The sequence below is a fragment of the Typopeltis vanoorti genome, chromosome 14 (genome assembly GCF_054136105.1).
Source record: "Typopeltis vanoorti isolate ZY-2024b chromosome 14, IOZ_Tvanoo_1.0, whole genome shotgun sequence".
NCBI classification, from domain to species: Eukaryota; Metazoa; Arthropoda; class Arachnida; order Uropygi; family Thelyphonidae; genus Typopeltis; species Typopeltis vanoorti.
The window spans coordinates 45,242,800-45,269,116 of record NC_143562.1 but is presented as its reverse complement, the minus strand read 5'-3'; the positions used below and the strand labels follow the sequence as shown (position 1 = coordinate 45,269,116).

Here is a 26,317-nt window from a genome sequence, read left to right as displayed (position 1 = left end):
ATGAAAACAGAAAGATTACCAAAACAAGCCTTAAAAGCCATTAGGAAAGAGAAAACCAGGACATCCTCTTAAACGATTCAACGATGACTTCTAAGGCCAGAACAGGCCTAAATCCTTGATACGTATGATGATGATGATGAGAAAATTTTTAATATCTGTAACATTTATTTTTAAGATGTATATAGGTGCACTAATCGAATTTCAGTATTGAAAAAAAATGACGCACTAATCGGGGGCACATTAATCGAGGGATTACTGTATGTATAATGCTATGCATTATGTGAAGGATCACTACCCAGACTGGGCTTGACCTTTCTTGAGATATGTTTAAGTGTAGGGATATCTCTCCAAAAACTCTGAGTGATATACAAGATCACTCTAAATCTCACTGAGTGATCCTAAGGGATCAATACCAAACTCATCACTCCTGACCTAAATCACTCCAGGACAGGACAGGAAAATCAGCAGTGGTGGCTCCACTTAGTGACAGGAAAAACCAGCCACCAAGCAGAACTCTACTCCCCCTGAAGCATGCTGCCATCAGTGGGAGCCAAACCAAGAAGGGATACTAAGGTTGGATTAATTCAGAAGTCATATATTTCCCATTTACAAGTAGTAAATGGGTCTGTCACCTTATTATTAAAATACTCCAGATTAGATATAGTTGTAGAAAGTTTTTTTTCACTTGGTTATAAATTAAACTAAACTTGCCAAGAAATTATATTCTTGTTTAACACGTTCATTGCCTATCACGCGATATCGTGTGATGCGAGTCCTCACCAAACAGCCGATCACGCGTTATCGCATGATCGGCTGTTCGGACAAGGCGACGACACGATGATTTTGTTTAGTTATTCGTTGATTAACATGCTTGAAGTTGGGTTTTTATTTATTTAGAGTATTGTTTTTTTGTTTTTTGTTTTTTATTAAGGTCCCTATAAATGTTGATTTTTGATAATTATTTTTTTCTATTTGTACGTTATTTTCAAAAATTCTATGTGATTATAAAAGACTGATAATTAAAGTTATAATTATTATATTTAAATGTTTTTTATTTGTAAAATATATAACTTATTTGACCGAAATACATATCATGCGATATCGCATAATAGATATTTAGAGTACATAAATCCTATGTATATAATAATAAAAGCATATAAATAATATATTAACTTATTTTGAGCACAATAAAACTAAATAAAAAAATTTGGCCACCACACGAAATTCCAATTTTCAGCTTGGCAATGAACGTGTTAATCCTTTATTGGTGATCCCTCCCATAAAGCATAGCATCATATATTTGTGCATTGTACATAATGAAGGTAATAACCCTTCCTATGATACAAAGAATTATATGCATCTAAAAGGATGTGTGTTCTGCATTATGGGATACTAAGGCAATTGATGGGAAGTCATGCCTCTATGTAGAAGTAGCCTAGTTGGGAAGCTCCTTCACACGTAAACTTTGTTTGCTCACACTTGAATAAAGAATTGAACAAGAATAAAGAATTAATTTCTTGGCAAGTTTAATAATTTAATTTTTAACAAAGTGAAAAAAAAACTTTCTATGACTATCTAATCCGGTGTATTTTAATAAAAAGGTGATAGGCCTATTTATTACTTGTTGAGGAATTATATATTTTTTGGAATACAAAGATTACATGCTGTGAACCCCATTGAAGGACCTGTACTCTAGAAAATTGATGAAGCCAGGGATTTAGGGGTGGTAGTAGTAGCTAGAGTTGAAGTTTAGAGGGCATGTTGCTAAAATAGCCAAAGTAGATCAAATGATTATTTGGTTATTGAAGAATACACTAACAAGCAGAGAAATGGGAGTTATCATTCCTTTTTATAAAGCCTTGTTATGACCACACCTAGAGTACGTTCAGGTCTGGTCACCTGTGTTTCTTGGGAATGAGGAAGTGGTGGAGAGGATCCAGAAGCAAGTGACTAAGATGCTGTGTGTTATGTAGAAGGCTCCCTATGAGGATAGATTGAGGGTTTGTGTGTTGCAAAAGTTGGTCAGTAGGTTAAGGGGGGGGGATATGATAGAAACGTTCAAGTTACTTAAAGGAATTTATAGGATTAATACAAACAAAATATTTTAGCACTTGGCTAGAGGGGGACAGAACAAGAGGTCATCCCTGGAAGTTGAGTAAGAAGTTGTTTGAGAAAGTGGTGAGTGAATGGAATGGTTGCCTGAGTCAGCTGTGGGTGCTTTGCCTGTTAACATCCCAACCGACCTCGATGTCTATAGACTTCCAGCTAAATCTGGATACGATTCTGTAACACCTAACGAATAACATGGATAAGAAGCGCAATTTTTTCTCACTATTTCATTCACCTCAGCCAGTAGAGAGGTTAATGGTTTCAAGGGGAGGTGCACTAGATATTATGTTGATAGTTTGGATCTCCCACAGTGAGGGTTAGAACTCCGTTGGAGGTGCCCTTGCAGTAATAATAATAATAATGACTTCTTCGATATTAATTTAACTTTGGTATCTCTTGGTCCTGACTCCTGCTAATGAGACCTCAATAAAGATCAAAACCAATTTGTGTACTGACTCTTTCCATAATGCTAGGTATTATACATCTGAAAATATGTGTTTTTAGCATTACGAAATACCAAGGCAGATGATGTGAAGTGTTTACTTTCTACACATAAATAGCCTAGTAGTGAAGATTTATTGTTTTATCGTTGAAGATGACGTCACATATGGATGTGGACAGGTTTGTTAGTTTTTAATTTTTTTTTTTTTTTTTTTTTTTTTTTCATTTTGATGAAAGTTTTATATATGAAGAATAATATTTATGTATAAGTGCAAAATTGCAATGACAGTGTTTATTTTTCCTCTAAAATTTCAGAACATACATTGCTGAACCTCCAATATCATGGCTAGATGGATACTTTGGTTGGGCTTATAGTGACAAATGCTGCAGAAAATATATCAATGGAACATTTTGTCCAACCAGTGATAAAGGTAATACTCAGTTTGACAATAGAAGTAATAATTTGAAAGTTTGAAATAATATTTCTTTTCATTTCACAAGCTTTTCCCAACCATACTGTTTCAGTTTGTATTTTTTTTTAATCCATTCATTCTTAAAAACTGAAAATTTCAATGATCCTAGTGATTATAGAAGTCTGAAGTGTATAACAGAAAGTTTTTCCTGTGAAAGAATATTACAAAAAAGTATATCTGTAATTAACATTTATATAGCATTTATTTTATATAAAAGACCAGAAAAAGATACTCATTAGTATTTACTTTATCAGTAGAATGGATACCTAGTGGATACCTAGATGTGCATGCCTAATGTGTCAATTGATGCCAAGAATATTATTTTAAACTTCTAAGATAATAATGTGATGGTTTTTGCATTTGAATGTGAGCCTAAAGATAATTGGTCAGGAAATGGTTATTGCATCTTTAAAGTATGTTTGTAACAATCTCTCCCACTTCCTTGAGAATGAAATATTTATTTTGATCAGAATCTGGTTTTCTAATAAAGCTCATTTTTATTTAGATAGTTAAGTACCAGATCGACATAATAGGGGTGACTGAAACAAAAAAGACCAAAACTGGTGAGATCTTTCTGAGCAATAAATACAAAATGTTATATTCAGGCAATAACAATCAAGGAAAAGAAGGAGTAGCCATAGTATTCAACACAAAATACGAGGCTAATCTTCTTGAATGGCAGTCAGTCTCAAGTAGAGTAATGTGGGCAAATATGAGAATGGGGAACTGGACAATGAGACTTATTTGTGCCTATGGTCCCACAGAAGGTTCTACTAAGGTAGAAGTGGAGGAATTTTTTGAGGCTTTAGAAAAAGCAACTGACACGATGAAAAAGGAAAAGTTGGTCCTTGTTGGGGATCTAAATAGCAGAGTAGGAAATGATTGTGAGACATACAAAAATATTTTGGGAAAATTTGGAGAAAAGAGCAAAGCTAATGATAATGGCAAATATCTGTTGGATTTCTGCTCAGGACATGGACTGGTTATTACTAACACCATGTTCCAACATAAAAATGTGCACAAATTCACATGGAGAGAAGAGGCTAGGAATAAGAAAAGTCTCATTGACTATGTTATTGTTGATAGTGATCTTTTCTCCCTGGTGCAGGACACCAGAGTGTACAGAGGATTTGAAATTGGAAGTGATCACTATTTAGTCTTGAGCAGGATAAAATTGAATTTCATATTGAAAAGAATAATATGTAAGAAAGTTTTAAAGCGAATAAAAGTTGAGCAGCTCTCAGATGTGAACTGTAGACTAAAATACAGAAAGATTATTGAAAAGAAAATGAAAGAGTTTGAGAGCAGGAATCAAACCTTGGAGATTCAGTGGCAAACTCTGAAGAAAACATTGATTGATTCTGCCAGAGAGGCATGTGGTGAGGTTGTGTGCATGGATAAAAAAATCAGAACTCCCTGGTGGACACAGGAAGTTAAAGAGGCAGTGAAGGAAAAGAAGAAAGCATATCAAAAGTTCCTGGCAAATAAGTCAGCTTTTACTCTTACAGAATACAGAGACAAATGTAAGAAAGCTAAACAGTGTGTAAAACTAGCTAAACAAAAGTCATGGGAGGACTTTGGCAAGAATATAGAAATTAAATATCAAGAAGGTGGCAAAATATTCTGGAGGTTGTTGAAGAAGCTTAGGAATGGAGGAAAGAGTGCTGTAAAAGGAGTTAGAGATGATAAAGGTGATATGAAAACAGAAGAAAAAGATATCCTTGAAGTATGGAGTAATTACTTTGAAAAACTGCTAAATGAAACAAGCAGTGATGACAGCACACTGGTAAAAAACACTGACCAGGCATGCAGTCAGGAATACATATCCATACTTGAAGTAGAAAAAGCCATCAAAGGCTTGAAATGTGGAAAGGCAGCAGGAGTAGATGATATTCGACCAGAAATGCTGAAGTATGGTGGCATAAAAGTGTTACAGTGGCTGCACTACATAGTTCAGAAAGCCTGGACAGAGGGACGAATTCCCAATGATTGGAGTAGAGCTCTCATAGTACCCATATATAAAAAGGGAAATAAAACTGAATGTGAGAATTACAGAGGTATTTCCCTACTGAGTGTTCCTGGCAAGATCTATGCAAGTATACTTGAGAAACGGTTGAGAAGAATTGTGGAAGAAAAGCTTGGTGAAGAACAAGCTGGATTCAGGCCAAATAGAGGCTGTCAGGATCAGATCTTCACTTTACGACAAATAGTAGAGAAAGCATGGGAATATAACAAAGATCTGTATTTAAGTTTTGTCGATTTGGAAAAGGCATATGACAAAGTGCCAAGAGAGAAGCTATTCAATATGCTGCAGTTATATGGTGTCAATGGGGCATTATATCAAGCAATACTTAGTCTTTATTTGAGTTGTAAGTCAGCAGTTAGAATTGAAGTACAGGAAGATGGTTTAATGTTAAATCTGGTGTGAGACAAGGATGTACATTATCCCCTCTGTTATTCATTATCTATATGGATCACATTATGAAGGAATGTGGTATTAAACCTGATATCAAAATTGGAGATGTTAATGTCAGCTCTCTGCTTTATGCGGATGATGTTATATTTCTAAATAAATCCGCTACAAGTCTGCAAGATTCTCTGACTAAATTGAATAGCTGTTGTAATAGATATGGTATGAAGGTCAGCAATAAAAAGACAAAGACAATGAAAATAGGCAGAATCATTGAAAATGTCAACTGTGTTGTGAATGGAGAACCTGTGGAACAAGTAAAACATTTCAGCTACTTAGGCATGATTTTTACTGAAGATGGTAAATTAAATATAGAAATAGACAACAGAATCAGCAAAGCTGGTATGGTGGGAAGTCAATTGAATAAATTCATATGGAATAAGAAAGAAATTAGTTGGAACACTAAATTAGCTATATACAAGACAGTGTTCAAACCAGTTTTAACTTATAGATCTGAGAGCTGGGTCAGAAGTAAAACACTTGACCAAAGACTAGAGACTGCAGATATGAGAGTCCTGAGAAAGATTATAGGCGTGAACAGATGGCATCAATGACAATATCATATTAAAAATGAGGATATTAGGAAAGAACTTGACATTGTCAGCATCCAGGAATGCGTTAGCAGAGCTAATCTCAGGTGGTAATGTCACTTAAATAGAATGGGAGAGGAAAAATTAGCAAAACACGTGTTCTCTGCCAGGTTGGCTGGAAAACGACTGAGAGGAAGACCAAGATATAGGTGGATTGATACGGTACAAAGTGCCTTAGACGATAGAAATATGAGATCTGATAATGTTGGAGTGTTGACAAGTAACAGACTGATTTGGAGGAAAATTGTAGATAGGAAGTTAGTAATGATGTAAATTTTTCATGTAGTACTGTCATATCCTGTACACCCCTTGAGGGTATATGGCAGGAATTTGATGATGATGATTAGTTATTATGTAGACAAAGAAGATTTCTCATTATTATCTTAACAAAATCTAGAGATTATTAATGACAGTCATTTACACTCTCAGTTCACACTGTTCACATCACACTGTAAGTTACCATGTGATGCGAACTTCCCTGGTTTGTTATATTTGGACTCAAATTTATTGAAGATGCAATTAGTTCTGAGTCATTCCATTTTGCCAAATAAGCATTTCTGTTCCTGTGGGTTATGCTTGTTATAAGGTCTAGCTATCAACAATATGATATCTCATGCATCCAGCATTGTTGGATTTTTTGGAGAAAACATTCAGAATAATTGAAATGCCCGAACAGATTTCTTTGTGTTTATGGTAGATGGTGTTGAATAACTACCTCTGGTTTTAAACAATTTAATGAGATTTGACTATAAGAGATTAAGGTTGTCACTTGCTAGGGTATTTTGCAATGGCAAACACACACACACACACATTTCCAAAGAGGGACGCTAAGATGTTTCTGACAAGGGAATTAATGGTGTTTAGAATATTATTATTATTATTATTATTATTATTATACAGGTATCTCCATGTAGTCAAACGATTTCTCATGGAAGACCTGCACTAACCATTATTTACACAATACCTATCATACCTCTCCTTAAGTTCACTGTTGGAGAACTCACAACTACCTCTGTGAGTGCTCTTATAGAATTCCTTTGGTAACTTATAAGGCTCTATCGTGTTCCCCCCCCTGTACTCTGCCTGTCAGTCAAACTGCAACCCAAACACTCAATCCATCCTCATAGGGAGCATTCCACAGATCTGTCACCAGTTTGGTCACTCTTCTCTGAATCCTCTCAACCACCACCTGATCTCCAAGGAACCATGTTACTAAATGTATGCCCAGTAGTCAAGATGTGACCAAATCATAGCCTCATAAAGAGAGATAATAGCTTCCCTATCTTTATTTGTCTGTATGTTCAACTTCCAAGTAATCCTCTTAGCTATTTTGCCAATCCTTGCAATATGTCCTCTGAACTTCAAATCTATCAACCATCGTACTTAGATCCCTAGCCTTGTCAATTTCATGTAATCCACTACCATCAATATGATACAAAGTATGTAATCTTTTCAACCTTAAGTGCATTACATTACCTTACCTTATCTTACATTTTGCAACATTAAATTTATGACCATTGTCCTTTGCCACACTGCCAACTTATTTAACTCATCATGTAGGATATCTACATTCACCTTTATCAGCTATTGCCCTACTCATTTTTGCATCGTCAGCAAACAACTAAATATATCCCCTCTAATCTTTTGTATCATTAATATACAAATTAGAGTAGTGGCCTGGGATGCCTCACTAGTCATCCTCATTCTCCTAGATTCCGCTCCACCATACACTATCCTCTGATGTCTGCCTGTAAGCCACCCCTATCCATGCCACCAGCCTCATATCCATTCCCATTTGCTCCAACTTATGTAACAGTTTTCCATGTAGTATATCGTCAAATGCCTTTGTAAAGTCCAGCATTATCATACCATAGCCATTTTCTTTTATCCAGTTCTGCTATCACTTTACTGTAAAATGAAAATAATTACTAAGGCAGCACTTGCCATTTACAAAACCATACTGCCAATTATAGAGCATCTTATTCCTACCCACTGATTCCTTTTCCAATACTTTACACCACTCCAAAGATACTAATTGGTCTGTACTCTTTGCTACTTCTGTCTTGGAGACACCTTTATGCAATGGAATTATCTTGCCATTGTTCCACTCTGCTGGAACCTCGCCAGATCTGAGACTTAAATTAAACTATCTCATCAGAGACAGTTCTCTTGCACATGAGCTGACATACCATCCAGTCCCACTGCTCTATTCACATCGATATTTTTCAATATGTTGAGTACCTCCAGTTCGTCAACCTCAGTTCTCACAACAGCCTATGTCATATCATGAATCGCAAAGTTTCCACCTGGATGATATCTCCTTTCAAAGTGATTACTTAGTAACTGGGGTGTGCAGCAGCTAGGTTCTTGTTCCTGTACCCTGTTAGTACCCATTAGGGGAAGCCAAAGCTGCTATCAACCAAACACACGTGATTGAATTAAAATGCTCCCAAATTCCTGCCCTAAAGGTTCCCCTGGGGGCCAAGCCTAAAAATAATATAATTTAATATTGAAGGTTTCTCCAGTGTCAAGCAAGATCTCATTGCAAATATTTGCAGAAATAATGACTGCAATTGCTCTGCCTGCAAGAAACTCACAGAGGAGAAGGTGCTACAGGATCATACATCCATGGAATGAAACTCATCAAAGAAATACCCCATGATAAATACGGTAGTGCAATAATAAATTTAGTTTAATCCTTTATCCAAATGTATGCAAACAAAGTTTGCACCTGAAGATACTTCAGGACTGAGGCAACTCATAGCAAAGGTGGACCAAGCTCTCATCACTCCTCCTTTTAGTATCTCCCTTAATGCAAAGCACATCTCCTTGTGGATATGTATAATGTTATGCATTAAGGGAAGGGCCACTACTCAGACTGGTTTCTACCTTTATTGGGGTCTCGTCAGTGGGAGCCAGACCCAAAGTGGTGATACTAAGGCAGAAGCAATGGAGAGGTCATATTTACCTATATGAGTTGCCAAAAGGTGTACCACCTTATTATTAAATTACTCTGGATTTAGAGAAAGATGTTAGAAGTTTATTTTTCACTTGGTTAGACTATAATAAATTTAGTTTAACCAAATGTATGCAAACAAAGTTTGCTCCTGAAGAAATTTCAGGACTGAGGCAACTCGTTGCAAAGGTGGACCAAGCTCTCATCAATGGTAGTGCAATATTTACAAAAGAAAACTTGATGCCATTTTCCATTGATTCAGTGAACAATAGAAACATCGAGATTATTACAATCACATTTAACAATATCTCAATCGCCTCAGTCTATAAACCAGCAGAAGAAGCTTTTTCCTTCCCTGACATCCTCCTCAATAATAATGCATACATGACTAATGTTGTATTAGGTGACTTGAACAGCCATGATGTTAACTGGGGTTACACAAAATCCGGAGATCAGAGGTACAGTTGCTACTGTATAGTTATAGATATATCTTTTGAAACTATTACCAGATCCAACACTCTCAAACTATTGGTCCACTCCTTCATGCTGTTTTAGGTAATTATCCCTAAGTAACTGTAACTAAGTAACTATAAATTCCATTTCCATCTTGCCATATGCTCTTTCCAGCTTGCAGTTTATATCCCCATAGTTGAAGTCTCCCATGTCAGAATGGGAATATTAGAATATTCGACTCACCATAGTGAGAGTCAGCTTTTGTGATCCCTATATTTAAAAAAGGTTTATATTTTTGTCAGCATAATCCTAAAGAACTGGACTAGAGTCTATAGAAGGAGTTAATTTTATAAGTTTATATTGTTCATATGGACATATTCAATGTCATTTTGTATAGAAATTAATTACAGCAGTGTGGACCTCATCACCAATATATAAATTAAACAGCAGCTCCTGAGAAGACCTTGTGGAATATCATTTTTTTACCCCTTTCCTTTGAAACAACAGTGCTCAATGCATAACTTGTTTATCTGTAATCTGTTTCCACAGTGAAGTCACCAGTCTACTGTTCATTTTCTGTGATTTTAATACCAATAAATCATTGTGATATTCTATCAGACTTTTTCAAATCCATAAAATTATCATATGTGCCTGTTCTTTGTCCAGTGGGTTTGTCATCATCCTGTTATAAAATATAACCAGGTTACCACTTCTTAGTATACAGTACTCTGCTCCCTTTTTCAAATAGAGATCATTATCATCAAACCAGTTTCTAACCCTAATCAGCATCGTTAACTAGGATCAAGTGTAACAGATATATTATTTTTAGGAATGACAGGAGAAATAAGAGTGGAGGAGGAGTACTACTAATAATATTAGATTACTTAAGTCCAGTTAGGGTAGAAACACAAGAAAGCAATGATGGTAACAATGTCCCATGTGAGTTTGAGTCTATCTGGTGTGAAATGGAGGCTAACAAAATGAAACATATGGTGGGTGTTGCTACAGAACTGGCAGCTCATTGCAGGGAATGAAGAAATTTAGCCTTATGGGTATCAAATGAGTGATCACTCCTACGGGTACCAAACAACGTGATCATTATGGGTGACTAAGTTTCCAAACATTGATTGGGTAGATGAGAAATCTCATGATAAGAAAGAAGAGGAATTTGTTGAATTGTAGTGAGACCACTTTCTCAAGCAGCAGCAAGTGAAAGAAGAAACTTGAGGTCAAAGAGTGTTGAATTTGCTCAGTGTTAGAAGGGGGGGTCTCTATTAAGAATATGACTATTTTACCAGCAATTGGTGACAGTGATCATGCTGTGCTATCTTGGGAAGTATCTAATTGTATTGATGCTCCGATTAGAACAGGTTACATGTTGAATTACAAAGCTGGAAATTATGATCAACTTACGAGAATACTTTCTTTGGACCAACGGTATGAGTTAGTGAATGGGAACAATATCAGCATTGCATGGGAATTGAAAAATTGCTTAAATGAGACAGTATCTGAATGTATCCCTAGTGTTCGAAGAATAAATAGGTTGGGAGTGAAATGGATATGCAACCTTGTTCAGCAGGAAATCCACAAGAAGCAGATGGTGTGGAAAGAATATCGTGAGAATAAGAGTGAGAGGAGTTATGAAATATATAAGCTCAGGCCAGAAAAGTAATAAGTATTGTGCAGAAATCTAAACTGGAGTATGAAAAGAAATTGGCCATGCAAGCTTAAAAGCAATCCAGAAGAATTTTATCATTATGCAGCAAGCAAAAGAAAGAATGAATGTGAAAGAATAACTTTATTGAATGTAGATGGTACTCTAGTGTCGGAAGCTAATGAGATTGTTCAGTTGATGAGCTGCTCACTTGCTAAGATATATCAACCAGGTGTATGTAACATGGTGCACAGTGCTACTGCTACATAGGATGAAGAGTTAGAGGTTCATCAAAATGAGGTTGAAGAGCTGTTGCATAGTAGATAAGAATTTGTCATTCAGGACAGATGGAATATAAGCCATTTTACTAAAGGAATGTTCAGCTGAATTGGCTAGGACTTTCACATGTTTGTATAACTTGAGTCTCTGCTCAGGAATGGTACCATAGGAATGGAAGGAATGTATGATAGTTCCATTGTACAAGGGTGGTGCAAACACTGCTGTATCTAACTATGAACTTACCAGTAGCTCTGGTTTGATAGTGAAGATTTTAGAGAAGTTGGTAAGAACTTGCATGCAAAAAAAGGTAGACAAACAAGCTATACTCTACGAGGAGCAGTGGGGTTTACTGAAGGAAGGTCATGTTTTAGCACAGTGGTAAAAAACACTGACCAGGCATGCAATCAGGAATACATATCCATACTTGAAGTTGAAAAAGCCATCAAAAGCCTGAAATGTGGAAAGGCAGTTGGAGTATGATATTTGACCAGAAATGCTTAAGTATAGAGGTATAAAAGTCTTAGTCTTACAGTGGCTGCACTCCATAGTTCAGAAGGCCTGGACAGTGGGACGTTTTTCAGTTGATTGGAGTAGAGCTCTCATAGTACTTGTATATAAAAAGGGAAATAAAACTGAATGTGAGAATTACAGAGGTATTTCTTTATTGAGTGTTCCTGGTAAGATTTATGCAGGTATATTTGAAAAATGGTTGAGAAGGATTGTGGAAGGGAAGCTTTGTGAATAAGCTGGATTCAGGCCAAATAGAGGCTGTTAGAATGAGATTTTTACTTTACGACATATAGTCGAGAAATCATGGGAATATAACAAAGATTTGTATTTAAGTTTAGTCGATCTGGAAAAGGCATATAACAATAAGCCAAGAGAGAGAAGCTATTCAATACGCTACAGTTATATGGTGTCAATGGGGCATTATATCAAGCAATACTTGGTCTTTATTTGAGTTAGAATTGAAGGAAGCAGGAAGATGGTTTAATGTTAAATCTGGTGTGAGACAAGGATGTACATTATCCCCTCTGTTATTCATTATCTATATGGATGACATTATGAAGGAAAGTGGTATTAAACTTGATATCAAAATTGGAGATGCTAATCTCAGCTGTTTACTTTGTGCATATGATGTTCTAAATAAACCTGCTACAAGTCTGCAAAATTCCCTGACTAAATTAAATAACTGTTGTAATAGATAAGATATGAAGGTCAGCAATAACAAGACAAAGACAATGAAAATAGGCAGAAGCATTGAAAATATCAACTGCATTGTGAATGGAGAACCTATAGAACAAGTAAAACATTTCAGCTACTTATGCATGATTTTTAGTGAAGATGGATAATTAAATATGGAAATAATCAACATAATCAACAATGCTGGTATGATACGAAGTGAAATGAATAAATTTATATGGAATAAGAGAGAAATTAGTCAAAACACTAAATTAGCTGTATACAAGACTATGTTCAAACCAGTTTTAACTTATGGATCTGAGAGTTGGGTTAGAAGTAAAACACTTGACCAAAGACTGGAGACTGCAGAAATGAAAGTCCTGAGGAAGATTAGGATGAATCTTGCTTTAGTAATTTACTCATTTTCTATAATAAAAGTGACAAATTTCAGTTACTTTTATTATACCGCTTATGGCATCAATGGCAGATATCATATTAAAAATGAGGATATTAGAGAGATGAGATATCAGGAAAGAACTTGACATTGTTAGCATCCAGGAATGTGTTAGCAGAGCTAATCTCAGCTGGTATGGTCACTTGAATAGAATGGGAGAGGATTGATAAGCAAAACAAGCATTCTCTGCCAGGTTGGCAGGGAAAAGACCCAGAGGAAACCAAGATAAGTAGATTGATATGGTAAAAATCACCTTAGAAGATAGAAATATAAGATTGCTTATATATAATGTTGGAGTCTTGACAGGTAACAGATTGATTTGGAGGAAAGTTGGGCATAGGAAGTTAGTAATATAAATTTTTCATGTAGTACTATCATATTCTGTACACCCCTTGAGGGTATATGTCAGGAATTTGATGATGTTTTAGCAATTTACCTCATATTTTATAACAATGTTACAGCTGAAGTTTGATTAAGGGAATAGATACACTATGATAATATTGGATTTTTCTAAGGCATTTGATAGAATACCACATGAAAGGCTGTTACATAAACTGGAAAATATGGTATTGGAATATGAACTCTTGACTTGAATCAGGAGATGGTTGACCAGTTCATCAACATAGTATTATAGCTCATAACATTTTCATCCTGAAATATGTAATTTTCTTTCATTCCATTAAACTGCAACCATCATCCTTTATGCACACTTGTAATCGATTTAAATCATCCAGATCTCTATTTCATCTTTATTAGCTGTTGTCTACCAGTTCTGCATCATCCACATACACAAAGCCCTGTGGTACACTGCTGTTCACTTGTCTTGTCTTAGATTGTATTCCTCCATATACTAACTATGCTTTGACACTTCGATGGCCATTCTCTTATCACTAATTTCATAATTATTCTAATTTGTTCCAGTTTATATAATATTATTCTCTGCAATTCAAATGCCTTTAAAAAAATCTGGCATTATGATGTAGTCATTTCCTTTATCAAACTGTTACTTTTATTATAGAAAATGAGTAAATTACTAAAGCAAGATTCATCCTTCATAAGCACCTGCTTCCCATAGAATATCATATCTCTATCAACCCATTCCTGAATCCTGCTTTAACCAACACTTCTTCAATACTTTAAATACCACTTCTAGGATACTAATCAGTTTATAGTTTGTTACTTCTGTCTTGAACCTTCATTTATACTAGAACTATATTTCCCTCTTTTCATTTACTTGGAACTTTTCCAGAGCTGAGATTTATGTCATTACTAATTCTCTTGCACTTTCTTTCCATCCCACTCCAATCTCATATTATTCACACTGAGATTGTTTAATATTCTAAGGATCTCCAGCTGATTCACCTCTGTTCTCACTTCATTCTCTATAATATCTGCCATTATAATATCTTCACCTGGATATACACCCTTGCAAAGTGATCACTCAGTAACTCAACTGTTACTTCTGCTTCTGTCATCTCCCTACTATTGGCATGCATTGAAGCTATCCTTCCATTGTTGTTCTTTTTTTTTTTTTTTTCTTGGGTTCTAAATTTGTCATAACTATGCTCTAGTTAACTCCACATATAACTCTTCTTAAATGAAAATTCCATATTTAGCAACCTTCCAGGTCAATGGTTTGTAATCATTCTCCCCTCTCAAGAAGCAACATGACTGGCTATCTTGGATATGGACAAATTCTTTAATACTTTCACCAGATTCAGCAGTCGCAAACCTCACATCACCTTCATCGCATGCTATTTTAGGTAATTATAGTTACTTGCTCTGTCAATGAATTTGTTAATGCATCTCCCCTATAGCACCAACTGATTTCATGTTTTGTTCTCTTGACTTCTATCTCACACCAGATAGCCTCGAATATACTGTATATGGAACTCTGCCTTCCTGCTTAACTTCTCTAGTCAGTTGCAATTCTTTGTCAATAATACTCCATCCTGTTCTCTCCTCTTCTTCTCTGAAAATACTATCCTCCTCACAATCTGTTCTTATACCATTTTCTAGAAGTCAGTCAAGTTTTGCTAATGTTGATATTTTTTGGCCAAATAGAACTAACCGAAACCAAAATCCTCACCCTTATTTCTACTACCTCCAACATTAGTATACATGAATTGCAATACACCTTGCGCTCTCAATTATGTTGCAACTTGTCATGACTGTCCCATTCAAATTCAAGACCTGAGAAACTACATTCAGCATTTTTTGATCATTCATATTCTCACCCTTACTCACCTTAAAAGTTCTGCACTCATGCTTTCCTGCACACACACATACTAGGTTTTTCTCCAGTAGTACTAGGTTTTCTTTCCCTGATTTATATACAAGTTCATTTGTCCATCAAATTCATTCTGTATATATTTACAATGCACAAGCCTATGCTTTGGCTCGGTTACAATCATAATTATTCTCATTATGCTCCTGTCATACTGTGGCAGTACACTGTCTTTACTTTCTTCTTTTTTTTTCTTCTTCCAGTAAGTCTTCTTTCATATTTTCTTTCATACCATACTTCTTGCTTTTCAGATCATATGTACTTGTCAGGACAGTTGACACTTTCATTTTCTCTCTTTTTTGTTTATTTTAACAGCATTACTAACATCCTTAATCATCTCATTCAGAACGTAATTTTGTCATGCTTTTATCTAGTAAATCACTTATTACAGAATAAGTATTATCATACTCTCCGTACTTTCGGTGCTATCTTCTTCCTCTTTCATTCTTTCATGCTTTGTCTTCTCTCCCTCTCTACCTCTACTTTCTTTCTCTTGCTTGATCACTCCAAATGTTTTCCACTTGTACAAACTCATACTCCATCCTGTGAATGACATCACATAAGCATACTGTTTCTCATCATCACTTTTTCATTCTCCTGATTTTTTACAATTTCTTTCATGTTATCTTTCATATGTTCACCTTTGCTCACTTACATTGCTACACTTCCATAAACAGTTTCTCCAATATTCACATGATATAATAATGACAGCAGTTAATAACAGAAGTAAAAATATTTATATAAATAATTGTATAGAGAGGCTAGTAACTTCACATTAACTGCTTTAGCCTCTATATACAAGTAGCTTAGTTATGATGTTACTTCAAGCGCAAATTTTTATTTGCTTACACTTGAATAAAGGATTAAACCAGGAATATAATTTCTTGGCATCTTTGATTTATAATATAACCAAGTGAAAAAACTTTCAGAAAATATGTTGCAGTAAGTCTCCTTTCAATGGTACGATGACAGAGCCCAAGGCTTGTTGTGGTGCCAGTATGGCATCTGAGGTAGCCATGGTGTTAGACTCCCAAGCACACTCATTGCTTGTTGGAGAGTTGGTGTCCAAGTGTGGCTCTTTGGTGAGTGGGGAGCTGTGGCATTGAAAACAAACTCCCTCTAAATATGAATTTCATCTTCTAGTTTATCAGAGCCCTCAAAAAAGCCCCAACTATGTTCAGAAACCATTGCAACAGCAACCAAAAATAAAATCAAGAAACAAACACCATCAGAAACATCAATAAACATACCAGCCTTCTTAGTATCTGGATTTTAATATCAGGATCTCCACACTCAGTCATTACTCTCCATTCAGGGAGCATTCTTATAGAAACAACAACAACAATAAAACAGACACAATCAGAGCAACTCTTTGTGCATCATGTATCAGGGAAATACTGATTACAGTTATCTCCACAAAACTTTGTGAACCACTCTGAAAGAATAATATTGGAGCAATACTCCCTCATTGTTCACGATGAAGAGATCTGTTTCAAATTGAAGGAGCAAGAGCCATAAGCCAAATCCTTATATATAAGGATTGTCATCTGGTTCCCACCAGAATTAGCATTTTTATTTTAGACACACCTAAATCACCAACATCTGTGAAATCAGAATATCACAGCTGCCCAGTTAGCCTGTATCTCAAACTCTTTGTGCTGCTTTAAATGTCAGAAGTAAGCTCATTCTCTGACTGCCTGTCATGGTTTAACAATCTGTCAGTAAAGATCATAAGAACAAAGACTGTAAGTGCAAGACACCAAAATGCTCCAGTTGTCAGAGAAATTTCCCAGCTTACTCCTGAGCATGTGAAAGGTGGAAGAATGAAAAAAAGATACAAAAAATTAAGACAGAGTAGAGCATCCCCTATCAGAAGGTAAGAGAGGCTGTATAATACAAAAGCGACAACAAAATCTTGTAAACCTGTCATCTCATAAACAAGCTTTAATCCTAGCTGCAACAGAATCCATGTTCTTGAGAGCTCATATTGATAAGAATATGAGCCTAAAGTTTCCTCCTTTTGTGTGAGATAAGTACCAGAAAGGGATGAATGTCCTTCGTACCCCTTCCACCTCTTGAGGTGCTAACAGATGTTGTTCTCTGTTTGTATCATACACTGATTAGATTTAAACACTGGGAAAGCTTAAGGCAGTTGTTTTTGTTGAGGTTCAGACTTTGGATGTGAGTTTTGCAACTTTCTTTATATAATCTTTCAAGAAGAAAGATTATATAAAGATTATATTAGATAAAGACTATCCTATATGGTCAATTATTTTCTCACAGTGGGTCAGTCTCTACAACACTGATCAGATTTCTATATGCCCCTTTAGTTTTCAAACAAAAGAATGCTTAGAAGCTCTATGTACTGGGTCAGACAATTTTGTATAGACTCCATCAAATACACTGTTGTCTTGGCATTCATATATACCTCATATCGATTTTCTTTCTGCAAGATATATATTTATCCTATACATGAGAGGTACAAGAACCTATAGCAAATCAATGCTGTGTGTGAGATACAGATGTTGAGAAAGAAAAAACCTACCAGCAGCTTTTTCAAGCACATAGAATGGAATACTCAGATTTTGTGCCTATTTACACAGATGGTTCAAAATTAAAGGTGCTTTTTCAGGATCTTTGGTTATCTTCCCAAACAGCATAATATTTGCTCAGGATCTCACTAGAATGTAATGACTTTATTACTTAAGATTGCAGTGCTACCAAAGGTGCATTATATATGATGATGATGAACCTCTATTTTTCTACCCACTGCAGGGTGAATGCCTCTCCCATATATATTATTTTATTTTTGAAACAGATTAAATGAGTATAAGCCAAGAGATTAAAAAAAAAAATGGAAACACTATTTTAATTTAAATAAACTGCACAAATAGTTTCTTCTTCTTAGAAGACTTCTTCAGGTGCATAACATGAGTTTTTTTTAAAACATTAATGTTTGAAGCTGTTCTGTATATCTTTCTATTGTTGGGCATATGCATGTATTCAGAGTCTCGTGAACACCAAAATTGGATAGCAGCACAAGGACAGTCTGAGAGATTATGGCCGAGGTTAGTGTTAAGATGTACTGAATGGAGGACGATTTCTTTATATTATACATCATAGCATTGAAATATATTTTCCAATTTTTCCCGTGTGATTGGATGAATGATAGAGTTTTTGTTGTTAGCATCAGCAGAATTCAGGATGTGGTTTGACAGAGCACTTGCTGTGGTTCTGCCATATGTGATGTCTCATTTATATTCCTCTAGACCTAATTTGATGGATTTTTCTATCTGGCCAAAACAAGGAATGTTGCATTTGCACCAAATACGGTAAACACCAGGATATTTCAGATTGTTATGTTTTTGCTTGGGAATGCTGAGTAAGGAATGGAGTTTGAGTGAAAGAAGTCTGGAAGTTATATTTTTTAAGAATTGTGGCTAATTTTAGTGAAATGAAACTGATATATGATAGGGATATGTAGTCGTTTTCACTATTTCTATCTTCAGTATGGCAAGGAGAGGGATTGGATAGTAGCTTATTAATTGTTTGTTTTGAATAACCATTTTGCTGCAAAGTTGTAAGAAGAAATGAAGTTCTTTATTAATATCTTCTTCTTCACAGAGGAGGGAGCGAGCACATTTGCCTAGTGTAGAAACAATGCCAAGTTTTTGAGGTGGATAGTGATGGGACTGTGCATGGAGATATCTGTTGGTGTGAGTGGACTTCCTGTAAATAGAGATTTTTAATTTCTCAGATACATGAGCGAGTTTGACATCTAGGAATGGAAGAGAGCCATCAATCTCTAATTCTGCAGTAAATTGGATTTTTGGGTGTTGACTGTTGAGATGGTCTAAAAATTCTTTAAGGACTCAGGCCCATTACTCCAGATTAGGAAGATATCATCTATATATATCTTTTCCACAATCTAGGTTTCAATGGGAATGAAGAGATAGCTTTTTCTTCAAGAGATTCTAAATATAAATTTGCCAGTATGGGCAAAAAAGGATTTCCCATGGCTAAACCAAGTTTTGTTCGTAAATAGTGCCTTTAAACTGGAAATAACCAGAATTAACACAATGGGTTAATAGGGACATTATTTTATTTTATTTATTATTATTATTTTTTTGATAATTTACCTTTTAACAAATGTCATTTCTGTCTTCACATTTGTGAAGACAGAAATGACATCAAAACTAGCCATAATTTCTTCTTTTTGAATATGTAGGTTTTTGACACTTGGAACAAAATCAAGAGAATTTTTGACGAAAGAGCCAAGTAAGTTGAGCCAAATAAGCATTTCAGGGATTTGGCTAAATACTTTGAGAGTTTATAAGTAGATAAATCAGTTCCTTCTACAATTGGTCTTAGTAGAGTATTTTCTTTGTGAATTTTTGGTAATCCATATAATCAAGAGATTAAAGGATGAAGTGAATGAAGGGGCAATCGAATATTTCTAGAAAACTGTAATCTGGGATTTTCGCATTGTTGATAATAAAAATAGTGAAATGGAACTAATATGTGATAGGGATATGTAGTCTTCTCGAGTAGGAAAGAAAGAGGTAGCCTTTTCAATTTTGGTAAGTAACAACTCCTTTGTAATGGAATTTGGTGATATCACGAAATTAAAGCCCTTATTAAGAATATTCTTTTCAACATTGGAACGGTTGTAATTGGATTTGTTTATAATAAATTTATCAGGAGAGAGTTGAAACTTTGATTTGGATGATTTTTCTTGTTCTTTCTTTAGAGCTTTGAATTTTTAAATTAACTTTATTTTGTTGTTATTGTGAGTTTTGGAAACTCTTAATTTGATTGTCTCTTTGATAAGTTTCCAAGTGTCATTGTCTAAAGTATGTTCAATAGTCAGATAAAAAAGCTTTCTGGGTAACTGAATGTACCAAGGTACATTTTGTATCATAAAATCTTTCTTTCAGAAATTCCTTTTTAGCTCTATGGAATATTTTCTTTGCATGTTCAATTTTAATGTTTTCTCTTAAGGAAATGAATCTTGGAAAGAGGACATAGAATTTACAATACTTGAGAAACACTAACCTGTTGATGTTTAGGCCAATTCTTCGCAAAATCTTTTGGAGGTGTCTTATGTTTCTGTATGTTACCTCATCATAAAGGCTAGAGGTATGATATAATTGATTTACTCAGCTGAGAGACAATTGGCCAAAAAAGTTGTACACCTTTTTCCTATTGCATCATGATCATCAAATTCCTGACATGTACCCTCAAGGGGTGTACAGGATATGATAGTACTACATGAAAAATTTACATCATTACTAACTTCCTATCTACAATTTTCCTCCAAATCAGTTTGTTACTTGTCAAGACTCCAACATTACCAGATCTTATATTTCTATCATCTAAGGCACTTTGTACCGTATCAGTCCACCTATATCTTGGCCTTCCTCTGGGTCGTTTTCCTGCCAACCTGGCAGAGAACACTTGTTTTGCTAATCTTTCCTCGCCCATTCTGTTTAAGTGACCATACCACCTGAGATTAGCTCTGCTAACACATTCCTGGATGCTCACAATGTCAAGTTCTTTCCTAATATCCTCATTTTTAATATGATATTCCCATTGATGCCATCTGTTCACGCCTCTAGTCTTTCTCAGGACTCTCATATCTGTGGTGTCTAGTCTTTGGTCAAGTGTTTGGTTAGATCCATAAGTTAAAACTGGTTTGAACACTATCTTGTATACAGCAAATTTAGTGTTTTGACTAATTTCTCTCTTATTCCATATAAATTTATCTAGATTAGATATATAGATTTCTCTCTTATTCCATGTAAATTTATTCATTTCACTTCGTACCATACCAGCTTTGTTGATTATGTTGACTATTTCCATATTTAATTATCCATCGTAACTAAAAATCATGCATAAGTAGCTGAAATGTTTTACTTGTTCTATAGGTTCTCTATTCACAATGTAGTTGATATCTTCTGCCTATTGTCTTTGTCTTTTTATTGCTGACCTTCATACCATATCTATTACAACTGTTATTCAGTTTAGTCAGGGAATCTTGCAAACTTGTAGCTGATTTATTTAGAAGTATAACATCATCTGCATGAAGCAAAGAGCTGACATTGACATCTCTAATTCTGATATCATGTTTAATACCACTTTCTTTCATAATGTGATCCATATAGATAATGAATAACAGACGGGATAATGTACATCCTTGTCTCACACCAGATTTAATATTAAACCATCTTCCTACTTCCTTCAATTCTAACTGCTGATTAACAACTCAAATGAAGACTAAGTATTGCTTGATATAATTCCCCATTAACACCATATAACTGTAGCGTATTGAATAGCTTCTCTCTTGGCAACTGTCATATGCCTTTTCCAGATTGACAAAACTTAAATACAGATCTTTGTTATATTCCCATGCTTTCTCGACTATTTGTCGTAAAGTGAAGATCTGATCCCGACAGCCTCTGTTTGGCCTGAATCCAGATTGTTCTTCACCAAGCTTTTCTTCCACAATTCTTTTCAATCATTTCTCAAATATTCTTGCATAAATCTTGCCAGGAACACTCAGTAAGGAAATACCTCTGTAATTCTCACACATCCAGTTTTATTTCCCTTTTTATATATGGGTTCTATGAGAGCTCTACTCCAATCATCGGGAATTCATCCCTCTGTCCAGGCTTTCTGAACTATGCAGTGCAGCCACTGTAAGACTTTTATACCACCAAACTTCAGCATTTCTGGTCGAATATCATCTACTCCTGTTGCCTTTCCACATTTCAAGCCTTTGATGGCTTTTTCTACTTCAAGTATGGATATGTATTCCTAACTGTATGCCTGTTGAGTGTTTTTTACCACTGTGCTATCACTGCTTGTTTCATTTAGCAACTTTTCGAAGTAATTACTCCATACTACAAGGATATCTTTCTCTCCCATTTTCATATCAGCTTTTTCATCTCTAACTCCTTTTACAGCACTCTTTCCTCCATTTCTAAGCTTCTTCAGCAACCTGAAGAATATGCCATAGTCCTCCCATGACTTTTGTTTAGCTAGTTTTACACAGTGTTTAGCTTTCTTACATTTGTCTCTGTATTCTCTAAGAGCACAAGCTGTCTTATTTGCCAGGAACTTTTATATGCTTTCTTCTTTTCCTTCACTGCCTCTTTAACTTCCTGTGTCCACCATGGAGTTCTGATTTTTCTATCCTTGCAGACAACCTCACCACGTGCCTCTCTGGCTGAGTCAATCAGGGTTTTCTTCAAGACTTGCCACTGAATCTCCAAGGTTTGGTTGCTATTCTCAAACTCTTTCATTTTTTCTTCAATAATCTTTGTGTATTTTAGTCTACAGTTCACATCTGAGAGCTGCTCAACTTTTATTTGCTTTAAAATCTTTCTTACATGTTATTCTTTTCAATATGAAATTCAATTTTATCCTGCTCAAGACTAAATAGTGATCACTTCCAATTTCAAATCCTCTGTACACTCTGGTGTCCTGCATCAGGAAGAAAACATCACTCTCAACAATAACATAGTCAATGAGACTTTTCTTATTCCTTGCTTCTTCTCTCCATGTGAATTTGTGCACATTTTTATGTTGGAACATGGTGTTAGTAATAACCAGTCCATGCCTGAGCAGAAATCCGACAGGTATTTGCCATTATTGTTAGCTTTGCTCTTTTCTCCAAATTTTCCCAAAATATTTTTGTATGTCTGACAATCATTTCCTACTCTGCTATTTAGATCCCCCAACAAGGACCAACTTTTCCTTTTTCATTGTGGCAGATGCTTTCTCTAAAGCATCAAAAAATTCCTCCACTTCTACCTTAGTAGAACCTTCTGTTGGACCACAGGCACAAATAAGTCTCATTGTCCAATTCTCCATTCTGATATTTGCCATTCAAGAAGATTAGCCTTGTATTTTGTGATGAATACTATGGCTACTTCTTTTCCTTGATTGTCATTTCCTGAATATAACATTTTGTATTTATTGCTGATAAAGATCTCTCCAGTTTTTGTCTTTTTTGTGTCGATCTGGTACTTATCTAATTCCTCAGCGAGCTTCATTTCTTTGCCGTTCACGCTTCTTGCGTTGATAGTACCGATCTTTAAGTCTGGTGATGTCGAGTTGGTGTGTGCTTTCAGATTTGTTCCAGTAGCTGAATTGTTTTTCGCCCTGGTTCCCTGGCAAAAACAACGGGGGCCTTGTTTAACCTGGCGACGCCCCAGCCAGCATGAAATTTTGCTTTTTACTATTTGTATATGGGAAATATGACTTCTGCATTAATTCAACCTTGCACCTCTTTTGGGTTTGGCTCCAACTGATGAGGCTTCAATAAAGGTGGAAACTGATCTGGGTAGGTGCTGTTCCCATAATGCATTGTATTACATGACTGAAAGGGTGAGTGTGTGCTTTGTATTTTTAGATAAAAAGGCAATTAATGCAAAGTCATTAGCTTCTTTATATAAGTAGCCTATTCATGAATTTACTTCACATGTGAACTTTATTTGCTTATACTTGGATAAAGGATAAATCAAGAATATTATTTTTTGGCAAGTTTAATTTAATTTGCACCAAGTGAAAATTCTATGGGTTAGAGCAGCGGTCGGCAACCTGCGGCTCCGGAACCACATATGGCTCTTTGAATGAATAATTGCTGCTCTTTTCATTATTAAACAATCTATTTTGAATAAAACAAAATGAATGTTATTTATTAAATTAGAACCTAAAAACCCTAAAAATAGCATTTGCAATAAATTAAGGACAATTTACATTTAATTAAGGACAATTTACATTAAGTCAAGGATATTTTGCAATTGAAAATAGTACACGAGATGCTGAAAAATTTAATATTTCATGTTTGAACTCTTTGAAATCATACGCGCTAATCCTTCTTTACATTTGTCTTGGATTATCATGGATAATGCAAGAATTCATAAACCCATTGATTTGTCAAATATTTGTTTTAATTATTGATGCCAGTTAAAATTACTTTCACGATATTGGTACATGCTTAATCCCATAGAAAACATTTATGAGCAATCAGTTGTCCACGGACCATTGGTTGCTCATCACTGCGTGTGGCTCCCTAATTTTTTTAACATATATAATTTTAAAAATGGCTCTTCACTCCAAAAAGGTTGCCTACCGCTGGGTTAGAGTAAGGTTGGAGTGAAGACATTGGAGAAATTAGTAAATACGTGGAAAGTATGCTTTATCGTATGATCCATGTCTATAATATGTTCAAAATTTATTGTCTGTAAATTAAAATTTCTTAAAGCAAAAATTGTTGTATATGCAGTTTCAAAGTGTGTGGATGCATCCTTTTTGATTAGTGTGAAGCTTAGAGGAAACATTGTTGTCAAGATCTGTGTTTGAATCCTATCTAGGATATGATGAACCTTTATAGGGAGCTTTTCAAGTGAAAATTTGAGTTATTCATTGTCTTATGAAGGAGACCAGATTTTCTTTCCAAAACTAATTTTATATTACACGAAACAAATCTGCAAGAGATATATGCTGAGATTGTTACAACAGACTGTGCATATTGGATTAACTATTTTATCATGACAGCAATGAAGTTTATATAAAGTTCAGTTTCTTGGCCTAATGATGAACCATTCAGCTTAACATGCTTAGTCAGGTAAAGCAGATATGAAATTATAGTAACAATGATATCGTGTGAAAATAAATATCAGTAACAGTGACAAATATAATTATTTTCTTGTATATATTATAATAATATACTCATCTAACATTAACAAGTAAATAGAAACTCATTTGAAATTATTTAAATTTTTTAAATTTCTGTTGAGTTTCTTTAAAGTGTCTTCATTTAATTATTTAAATAATTTAAATTATTTAAATCAAATTATTTATCAAACATTCATGTTTTATAGTTAGTAAATGCTTACCATGTGGTATTACTAAGAAGAAGCCACCAAATATGTATCGTATATTACCTGAATTGTTTATGGAATACCTGCCTCATTTTCTTGCTGAAAATCCTTCTGCTGTCTGTCCACTAGCGTAAGTGATTACCCATTTTATGTTATTTACCATTTAGAGATTAAATTTGTCTCCAAAGATCTCAAAAAAAGTTTGTTTTTTGTATATTTTTGTAGATATTTTGCATAAACATTTAATCATGTTATTTTTCTTATAATATAGATGATTGGAAAGTTAATCCTATAAATAACAACTTAACATGATAACCACAGTAATTAACTTTAATGAAATAAAGGTACAAATATTTCATATAAGCAAAGTTTTCTCCTGAAGTATCTTCAGGACTGAGGCAACTCGTGGTAAAGATAGACCAAGTTCTCATCACTACTTGTCTTAGTATCTCCCATAATGCAAAGCACATATCCTTGCGGACATGTATAATGATATGCATTAAGGGGAGGGCCACTACCCAGACTGGTTTCAACCTTTATTGAGGTCTTTTCAGTGGGAGCCAGACGCAGAGGAGGAAGCAATGGAGAGGTCATATTTACCTATATGTGTTGCCAAAAGGTGTCTCACCTTATTATTGAATTAGTCTGGATTAGAGAAAGATGCTGGAAGCTTTTTTCACTTGGTTAGACTATAATAAATTTAGTTTAATCCCTTATCCAAGTGTAAGCAAACAAAGTTTGCACCTGAAGTATCTTCAGGACTGAGACTTACACTTGGATAAAGAATTAAGTTTTTTTTTCACTTGGTTAGACTATAATAAATTTAGTTTAATCCTTTATCCAAGTGCAAGCAAACAAAGTTTGCACCTGAAGTATCTTCAGGACTGAGGCTTACACTTGGATAAAAGATTAAACTAAATTTATTATAGTGTAACCATGTGAAAAAAACTTCCAGCATCTTTCTCTAAATCCAGACTACAGACTACAGAACAGTCCATTGTTCTGTACTTTAATTTCTGTACTTTAATTTCTGTACTTTAATGTACTGTTAATTTCAGTATGAAATTAACAGTACATCA

The 26,317-nt window shown here is 35.0% G+C and overlaps 1 protein-coding gene across 1 annotated transcript in view; it reads left to right on the top strand.

Moving 5' to 3' along the window:
- Nucleotides 1-26,317, top strand: part of LOC150099417 (NPC intracellular cholesterol transporter 1-like) — a 477,548-nt gene that overhangs the window by 274,457 nt on the left and 176,774 nt on the right. Inside the window, exons 17-18 of the mRNA XM_090404409.1 lie at nt 2,866-2,981; nt 25,239-25,368. Coding sequence (XP_090260535.1) covers nt 2,866-2,981; nt 25,239-25,368 — 246 coding nt within the window. The remainder of the gene's footprint in view (nt 1-2,865; nt 2,982-25,238; nt 25,369-26,317) is intronic.